Source organism: Nestor notabilis, unplaced genomic scaffold (assembly GCF_000696875.1).
Source record: "Nestor notabilis isolate BGI_N333 unplaced genomic scaffold, ASM69687v1 scaffold13033, whole genome shotgun sequence".
NCBI classification, from domain to species: domain Eukaryota; kingdom Metazoa; phylum Chordata; class Aves; order Psittaciformes; family Psittacidae; genus Nestor; species Nestor notabilis.
The window spans coordinates 6,561-16,555 of NW_009921586.1; the positions used below are offsets into that span (position 1 = coordinate 6,561).

General features: G+C 37.9%; 1 protein-coding gene across 1 annotated transcript in view; it reads left to right on the forward strand.

The window, feature by feature from the left end:
* The first annotated feature begins 332 nt into the window (after positions 1-332).
* The window catches only part of LOC104403165 (neuroligin-4, X-linked), a 14,539-nt gene continuing 4,876 nt past the window's right edge, over positions 333-9,995 (forward strand). Inside the window, exons 1-3 of the mRNA XM_010011222.1 lie at positions 333-414; positions 3,839-4,024; positions 5,473-6,262. Coding sequence (XP_010009524.1) covers positions 333-414; positions 3,839-4,024; positions 5,473-6,262 — 1,058 coding nt within the window. The remainder of the gene's footprint in view (positions 415-3,838; positions 4,025-5,472; positions 6,263-9,995) is intronic.

Genomic DNA, 9,995 nt, shown 5'->3' on the forward strand with positions numbered 1-9,995 from the left:
GTGGGGCTTCACAGCTGGAAGTGTGGGCCTGGATGATTCAGTGGTAATTGGTGATGTATTTCTTCTTAATCTCTGGTCTATCTATACTGTAATAATTTAATGCATTGCTAACTTTCTTTGGTACTTATATACCTATATCTCTTTGCTTTATTCACTATATGTAGAGAGATATTTACCTAATTCACATTAGTGTGCTTGCTTGAGTGTGCTTATTGGCTTTAGTGTGCTTGTTTAATAAACTGCATATTATACAGCTAGTGTGTGGTCATTTTGTGGCGTACCCTGTCTGTCGGCAGAACACACACGCAATCACACAGAGCTAGGTGTGTACCATGACAGCCCCAGGCAGCCCTATGGGTGGGAGTGGGAATTCCCCCATGCTCCATGTGGGACATGTGGCTGCTCCAGCATCAGGTAAGCTCCTACCACTCACTGACCCACACAGACTGAAAAAAACCCCACAAGACTGCACACACACCTAGAGGGTCCCTGTGTGTTAGCCCACATGGACAACCCCTGTCTGGGTGCAGGCCCTCTATGGGAGGGTGCTCTGTCCAGGCGGAGGGAGTTTGCAATGTCAGTGGCCACTTCTCACAATGCCAAACCATGGCCAGCTGCTACACTCTTCCCGCCTCCCCTTCCCCACTTTTACAAATTGTCGTGCTTCTTTTGCCCTTCTTTTCAAGCTGACCTTTGCTTCACAGGACTGTAATTCCCTGGTTACTACTCAGTCCAGATATTGGTCATCTTTCCCTCTGGCACAGTAAGTTTGGAGCAAATGTCCCTTAAGACAACTTGATGTATTTTAGTCAACACACGTGGGATGCCCTCACATTTCTCTTTTTCAGCTGTTGCTGTCCAAGTAATTTTGCAGTGGGAGAACCATGTGATCACCCTTCCAAATCATTATGTAAGGGAAAACAGGTTTCTGAAGTCAAAAACTGAGTATTTCTGTTAATACCTTTCTGTATCATTATGTGGAAAACCAAAACAAACCTCTTCATTTTTCATATACAAATATTGTCATTCTTTGTTGCATTAGGCTAGTGAGAACAACTTTCAGGTTCTATCAAAACCCTAAATCTATGAATTTTCAGATCACAGAATGCCCTTCAAATAACACCGAATCGTAAAATAGGAAATATTATTAACTGCACTTAAAAAAAAATACATAAAAGGCACAGAGTGTAAGTGCCTATCTCAGAAAAAAAGCTGCATTCTTCTTTGTTAAGATTTTAGAGTGACACATGAAGATCCTGTTCTGAAATCTTCACACTGGTCGCAGGAAAAAAAAAAGTAAATCTTAAGTGTTGTGTATTTCTGGACAGATTTTTTTCTTTGCCTGAATTTCCTGAAATTGCTTGGAACAGATATTTTGATCAGGTATTCAGAGCATGAAAAAAAATATATCCTCATCAAGAAGAGACAGATTTATTAATTCAATTTATGTCATGTGGGGCTGACACTTTGCCATGATGATTAGTTTTTAAATTAAGAAAAATTGTCCTTGCAATTAATGATAATAGTCAGAGAACTTAGAAACAAAAAATCTTCATTTGTCTAACATCATATATTCATTGACTGCAGTTTTACTCAGTCACCTTTTAGTACATTTGGAAAGAATTCAAAATCACAAAGATCAACCAGCTTTAGCCTGATGCTGCTAGAAGAGCTAAAACATATTTAGGCTTTGAATACTAATTACCGTGCTGCTTTAAAGGTTACAACAGTCACTTTCTCCCAGGGAGGTCATAGTTCTGATTGAATAAAGGCTTAATTATAGAATATTATGGAATATTGCAGTGAGCTGCAGCAACAAAGCCATCAAGTGAAATTCTTTCTTTGGCAGTCCTAAAAAGATAATAAAGGCATTTGAAAAAGAGAAAAACACATTCCTCAAAAAAAAAAATAATAAAAAAAAAATTGAGGCAATTATGGATTAATAGTTTGTTTGTGTTTTTCTCCAATACTATAGAAGAGAATAAAGATATTACTGCTATTCTAACTACTGTGCTTACGATTATTAGAGACTTTTTATGAGAAAGCCGTATTAAACACTATGTAACTATAAGGATATGATTCTTACCACTGCACTTGTAGCAACCATTTTGTAAAAAAATACAAGGACTCATCAGATACGATACTTGCTGACATTACTGATAAATAAGTACTAATTAAATATGAAAATATTCTTTTGGGTGCAAGGTGATACATTCCATTTGATCATGCTTAACCTTGCATGCAGAAATTTATGCCACCATAACGCAGGCCATATAGCATTCCATATTTAGAACTTAATGCTTATATGATCTTGCTTTTAAACTTTGCAGCTGGATTTTGTATCTCATTGTGGGAATTTTACTACAGAAAACATTGTGGTAAAAGTCTGACAAGTGGAAACATGGGACACATCTAATTTCTTCTTCTTTTTCCATGCCTTTCCTCTTCTTCCACTTCATCTATATTGTGAATCCCTTCTACCTAGTGAATTTTCATTCTTTCTATCACTGAAAAAATAACTGCAGCCAATGCAAAGAGATCTGTTCCCCTCTGCCAAAGCAGGTGAAATGTACTGCAAGGCCTTTTTTTCTTTAAGGACCTAAGGCTTCCACTGTAGTCTTCCCTAAGAGCATGAAGGCTTTGTCGCAGCAGGCAAAGGTAGCTCAAGGTTGCAGTCTCTCTCATCTCAAACTGCTCCAGGACTGCAGATCTTCTGAGTCCTGGGGCCCTCTTCTGGCAAATTTGTCTGAACTGATAATTCGCTTGGAAAAAACAGCCAAGTTTTGTCTTGATAAGCAGCTGTCAGCAGTGCCTAAATCAGTAATGTCTATCTGAAAACTTCCATATGTTTTAAGATAAATTCTAATAGACTTCTGACTTCCAGGTGTCTGACAGGATACGGTCTGTAGGAGTTAAAAAGTGAGTACCTGGCTTAATGGTTTAATTTGGACATAGTTCAAGGTCTTAACTATGAATGATAGGCAGAGTGGATAAGTGAAGTGTTCCACCTTAGCTGGTTTCAGAAAAACAAAATCTCAGTCCTAGTCTTTTGGTCATTTTGTTCTCAGTTGCAAGACAACCAGCAAATGTGTCATGCTTTGTTTCTAAAACCTGATAACCACAGTACACGAACAAAAAATAGCAGTGCAGTTTTCCCTGCAATTTCCAAGGAAAGAGAGAGAACCTGATTTGTTCAGATAAAATCTCCCTAGTAAAGGCTGAATTGCCAAGGATTTACCTGCTATCTTCCTAATAAATATCCTCTGTGAAACTGGAGTGTATTCTTTCCTAGGCTTTTTCCTGCTCCGTTTACAATTTTCTTTATACTTCTTTTTATATTTGTAAGTATGTTTATCCATATCACAAGTACAATAATTTAAAGAGCTACGTAGTTCAGGACAATTTTGGTCCACAGTAAGAAGCATTTAAATTAATGTGTTAGGGAGCCTTGTTCTCAGTAAAGAACTGGAGATAACACTTCTTTGCAGAAAAATTATGTGCTAAGTTTTTTTCACCTTACATACAGTTATCAAATGTATAAAATCTTCAGTCTGTACTGTTGCATTGATACAGAATTATTTTCAAAAGAAAATAATTATTTTTCCCAAATGTGGCCTCTGCAGTAAGGAAAAACAAACCGAAGACAAACAGCATACTGAGTGAGTTCCAGTGCCTCCGCTGGAGACATTTAACTGAGACTGTGACCTTTAAAAAAAAAAAAGAAGAAAAGAAAAAGCCCAGAAGATGAAAAGATGGGAAGATGTGTTGTGAATATGTGGATGCCCTGTAGCTGACTCTGTATCTGGTGACCTAAAATTATCTTTTTTTTGCCTTACAGGGTTTTTAAGTACTGGGGACCAAGCTGCAAAAGGCAATTATGGATTGCTTGACCAAATCCAAGCTTTACGTTGGATTGAAGAAAATATTGGATCTTTTGGAGGAGACCCAAAAAGAGTTACTATTTTTGGATCTGGAGCAGGAGCTTCCTGTGTCAGTCTCCTGACACTCTCTCACTATTCAGAAGGTAACAATCCTCTGAGCAAAGTACTTTTTTGTCCTCTTTTTTTTTTTTCTTTTCTTTTCCTTTACATTACAGCATAACAAAAATGGCCATTTCAGGTAGGCTGAATTAGAATCATATGAGGTCTGTAATTTTTGTAGAATACCTACTAGCTAATATTCTGGATTTGTATTAGTCAACATAAATATTATTCTATGAAAAATTAGATGCTAGTATAGCAGAAATTTCATGCAACAAATGCCATGGGCAGTATACTTTTTTTAGCTTTATCAGCAGTCTCCACTGGCTCTTCTATCAAAGAATTTGCCATAATTAAAATGGAAAAGGGAAGTGACCTTTTTCATTTTTTACACACTCTTGTCTGCATTTCCAACATGTATTTAGATGCTTTTCTTACTTAATAATAACATAACTTAACCTTATTAAAAATGTATTTAACTAGGAAGTTAAATCACAAGTACTTTGTGATCCCACACAGAGTTCTTAAGATTTTGGTAAGTGTTTGAGCTGTGGGATTTCTATCCTCAATACCTCACCCTTCCACGCCCTACCCCTCTCCCCCCCAGAAACAAAAAAAGACAAAGCTTGACAGTAAAAACCATGTGCAGAAGAGACCCAGGCATTTTAGTTTATGTATAAAATCGTCCATATTAGTGATCTTACCATGAAAAAACAGATGGAGCAGATTCACCAGTAAGCTTTTCAGTGCTGTGACACGAAGCACCTCTGCAGACTTGGTCTTTCGTCTCTCCTTATATTAGTACATATTAAAAAAAAACCAGAAAGAACTATTGAATCTCATCCTACATATTTCCAAAATAATTTAAATATATTTTAATTCAACATATAGGAAATGCTAACACACACACACAAATTAAAATGGTAAAGAAAAAATTATGTCAGAGTAGAAGACTCAAGCCTATTAAATTGATTGTAGCAGAGCAGATTTTTTTCAAATTATGTGATGTATGGCTTCTGTGAAGGAAATGAGAGTGTGTAATTTTCATTTGACCTTTAAACTACTGACGAGAGCATATATGAGAGTCATTTACATGGCAAAGAGGATATGATTGCTTGTATCTGCCACTCCTTTAAAGAAATTTTTACAAGACTACCACTGTGCTAAAGCCAGGGGACTTCCATTAAAGATGCAAGAAAACTGCAGTACAAGCATGAGTTTTGTTCCTGAAGCAGTAACCTGAAACCATCAGACTTTGTGTGGGTGAGCCTCAAGAACAAGAGGTACTTTACTTAGTAGCCTCTTAGAGATACTATAAAAAGGTAGCAGTGAGTAGAATATATTAAAATTTAATTGAAATTTAGGTATATGCATCCTTTAGTGATTGTTCAATCAAAACTTTCTTTGCTTAGTGAAAGCTGCTTTTAATTTTTATTTTTTTTTTAACATATATATATAATTGGATTTGCATTTAAACAATTTGCACCTGCAGGTTTATTCCAAAAGGCAATCATACAGAGTGGAACAGCCCTGTCCAGCTGGGCAGTGAACTATCAGCCTGCCAAGTACACTCGGATATTGGCAGATAAAGTGGGCTGCGACATGCTGGATACCACTGATTTGGTTGAATGTCTTCGGAATAAGAATTACAAAGAACTCATTCAACAGACCATCACTCCAGCCACGTACCACATTGCCTTTGGGCCTGTGATAGATGGAGACGTGATTCCAGATGACCCTCAGATACTCATGGAGCAAGGGGAATTCCTTAACTATGATATAATGTTGGGCGTGAATCAAGGGGAAGGTCTAAAATTTGTGGATGGCATTGTAGACAATGAAGATGGTGTTTCCCCCAATGACTTTGACTTTTCTGTCTCCAATTTTGTGGACAATCTGTATGGTTATCCAGAAGGGAAAGATACACTGCGAGAGACCATTAAATTCATGTACACCGACTGGGCAGACAAAGAAAATCCTGAAACAAGACGGAAGACTCTGGTTGCTCTTTTTACAGACCACCAGTGGGTTGCTCCAGCTGTTGCTACTGCTGACCTTCATGCCCAGTATGGATCTCCAACATATTTCTATGCATTTTACCACCATTGCCAAAGTGAAATGAAACCCAGCTGGGCTGATTCAGCTCATGGCGATGAAGTCCCTTATGTGTTTGGGATTCCTATGATTGGCCCCACAGAACTGTTCAACTGCAACTTTTCCAAGAATGATGTCATGCTCAGTGCAGTGGTTATGACATACTGGACAAACTTCGCCAAAACTGGGTAAGTTTGACCCCCAGCATTCCTTTTTGTTGACAGTACAGTTCTAAAATAGTCAGCATCCCGGTGCGGTGGCTTCAAACCCTGATCTTGCAGTAGTTTTATAGCACTACTTGTGTAATATGGAAGGTAACTGGGGCTTATTCATATTTAATAGATTTTTAATTAGTGTGTTCCCTCAAACTATTTTCTTTCAGTAGCTCAGTAAGAATAATAATGCACTGTATTTTTTGTTCAAAAAATAGGGGAATTATTAAGACAAAGCACGTCTCAGAGAAAAGAGGGCTCACTAAGAGACTGAAGAATCAGAAGCAACATGTCTGCTACTTGAAGAAGGACGTGTCAGGCAGATAGCACGTATCAGCTACAAAAGAAAGGAAGGTGTTTTTAGCGACCTTCACAGGGATGGGAACTCAGGGAGGAATTGGAACAGAAAGGCAGACGCTGGAAAGAATTTTCCCTCTGAGGACTGTAATGACAATAATAAGTACTTGACTGGAATGAAGAAAAGAGATAAAAGTTTTGCTTTGAGAAGGTTAAAAAATTTAAATTAATTCTGCTTATGAAACAAGACATCAGTGTTTTGCTGAAATAGCATTGTAAATATCAAGGAGAGAATTCTCAAGGCAGCTTAATCTGCAAGTGCTTTTAATAATTTCTGTCCTCTTCCTATCACATTACTTTGAAAAGTATTGCAGTGTTTTACTTGAGCAGCAAGGCCTTTTTTGTTAACCTTGAGTCTTGGCTACTGAATTAAAACAAAGATACTTGTGGCACAAAGGGGCTGTAAATCTTTCCAATGAATGTTGAATGGCAGGATTGGGCTCTGGAAACTGCAGTTTTACTGCACTGCAGTCAATGGTATGCAGCTATATAAGAGAAATTCAGAGATGCCTAGCGTGAAACACTCAGAGGCTTCAGCAGCTCTTGCAGCCTTTAGTGAATCCAAATGATGTTCAAGGGAGAGAGATTTTGCAGTCTTAACAAAACCTCAAGCATGAATTCAGTAAAAAACAATCAAATGCTTCAGGTCAATTTAAAAGGCAAAAAGAAAGCTTTTGTTGCATTTTAGACAAACAGGTACTTTTGCATGGAGAAATCCCACAGTACTGCACCAATAATGAATGAACCGTGGAATATTTAAATGCATTTGGCAACAGGAAGGCATCAGGGCAAACTTCAGGGTGAAAGCTATGTTTATGGACAGAGAATGCCACATGCTGGCTGTAACACACAATCAGAAAGACGATTATCCCATCAGTCTGTCTTTATTTTTATAGATGAAGTGGCACATATACAGAGGACTTCAGATCCTCACAAATATATATAGCTGGGATTATTATGAAGATGCAAGATCTCCACAGTCTATTACTTACAATTACTCTATGACTATTCCCTGTAGAATAAGAAGTCATATTTAAGCAATTTTTTGGGGCTGTCAAGAGCTTCTCACAGTCCCAGCTGCCACCATCACTCGTAATTGCAAGCACTTTACAGCTGTTGCTACTTGAAAGCTAATTTCAGCAGGCTATACATGCCACACCCAGTTCTCTGGTTATGAACCCACTGCAGTATTGCACCTAAAGGCACAACAGGTACTTTGGGAGAGCCATTAGTCATTTCTGAAACTTTGCCATTGCTGATAACAGAAATGGAGGGTGTATCTTTTATTGCAAACTTGCTTCTTTATAGGTGGTCTAAAAGATGTGTCATTAAAAAAATTACCTCTAGCTGTAAAATTTTAGTTTTCACAAGGAAAGGAGCAACATGAGATGCATGACTTGCCATTTTAGTTTGTTTGTTTGTTTATATGAACAATGATTAATTGTTCTGTATAGTGCAACATAATATTTTTCAGGAAATAGTACTTTAAGATTACATTTGCTCTGCACCTTTGATGCCTCCAATGGAGAAGGGAAGGTTGTAGCACCTCAAGCCTAAGGGAACAAGGGACTTACTGGGGTAACCATTCTCCTCTCTACCCTCCCACATGTAATCTGGAATCCATGTGCCCACTCAGGTCCTCCAACTCTCAAAAAGATGGATACAGTTCAAGACTGCATTGTGGGCGGCTTTGTTTTGTTTTTGTTTCCCCACCCTTTTTTTAATTGAGCATTTCCCATCCTTATTCTGATAGAGCTTGGCTTGCTTTGTGTTTGTACCCATAGCAACACATATGAAAAATCTGTTAAGTGAAAGATTTTCTTATTCCACGTTTCCCTGTTGGTGAGCCTTGAACATTAACACTGCAGATTTATTTATTTCATTTTAATGTATCTGACATTTTTCCAGTCTTGATGACTCTCCCCCAGAGGTTGCATCCAGATACTTATTGTAAAATTATGGCTCAGGTGGTTCATCGTTCTGATGGACTGTGTTGGGCTTTTAACTGATATGCCACCTGCTGCTAAAAAACACACATTGTTTAATGGGCCTACTGCCAAGGCCCGGTTTAGAGGGCAGGTCAAGCTTGTAGAATCACTAGGTGTCAAAGAAACAGCACAAGGCACAGTGCCTTTATTGTGTATTACTTTAAAGTCAGTTACTGAAGCTAGCAAACAGGAGGTGACAATTAGAGTGTTTAATGGCAAATGGATTGTGCTTGAAATGAATACCTGGAAGCCGCATTTTGATAATCTTCCATTTTCTACCTTTTTTTGGCCTTTTTTTTTTCTTTTTACAGTGTTTTGGCCTTTTCAAAACTATGTTTCTAACATGCCTTAGAAATAGGGAAGCAATTTGTTACAGAGTAGATGTGAGAAACTACATCTGGGATACAAAAATTACGTGAAAATACAGGTTTTGATTCCACTATGTGCAAAATTATATGTGAGATCTTCATTAAGAGGTGCACTTAAAGCTTCAGTCTGCTGCCAGTAGTACTATCCTCCCTGTTAAGGCTAATCTTATATGTTCAAATGCTCTGTTAGTTAGGGCTACATTAGATCCTTCACAGATACATCAGCAGGGGAAGAGTGAACAACATGAGGAGATGTGTGCCAGTTCTTCACAAATACACTGCCAGACACACTCTTGTGAAGAAGGATTTGAACTTTCATAGAGTAGATAAGAAGCCATGCTTTCATTAGAGGCATCTGTCGGGTTTCTAAAAATTACCTTCTTTTAGGGAGTTACAGTACTGTATTTTCGCTCCCAATCATCCAGCTCTACCTTGCTTGGTGATGGGAAAGATAAAGACCTAAAGGACATATCCTTGTTTTCCTTGTAACTCAGATAAATGCTTCTGAATTATTTTACTACTTTTGATTCTGAAGCAGAAACCTAACTGAGCTATTAAGGATGTCTGTGGTTTATATTCAGTTTGGCTTTCAAATGGAAGACACAATTAAACTCACAATGATTAAAGTGTATTTTCAAATCAATTTTCTGTGAAGTCCTTTATGACGATTCTGCATTTCTTTTTGATAGTTCTGTCTGAAGAAATAGATGTCTCCAATGGCCAATCCATGTTAGCAAAAAAACCCTACTGTAGTTATGGTTTACTTTCCTTAGTAGTTATAATAGCTGACTAGGAGCATGGCAACAGTGAGACCTGGTGATAAGTGAGGGAAGGAGGGTAAGGTAAAATATGCTTGTGTACCAGTGCTTCAGGCAGAAGTGTCTGTACCATTGTAAATATTATGACAACGTGAAAAATCAGTAGGAGCATGAAGAAATGCCACGAAGTTTTTGTCTCTCTTTTTTTTTTTTTCCTTTCCCTTCCCACCCTCCCCTC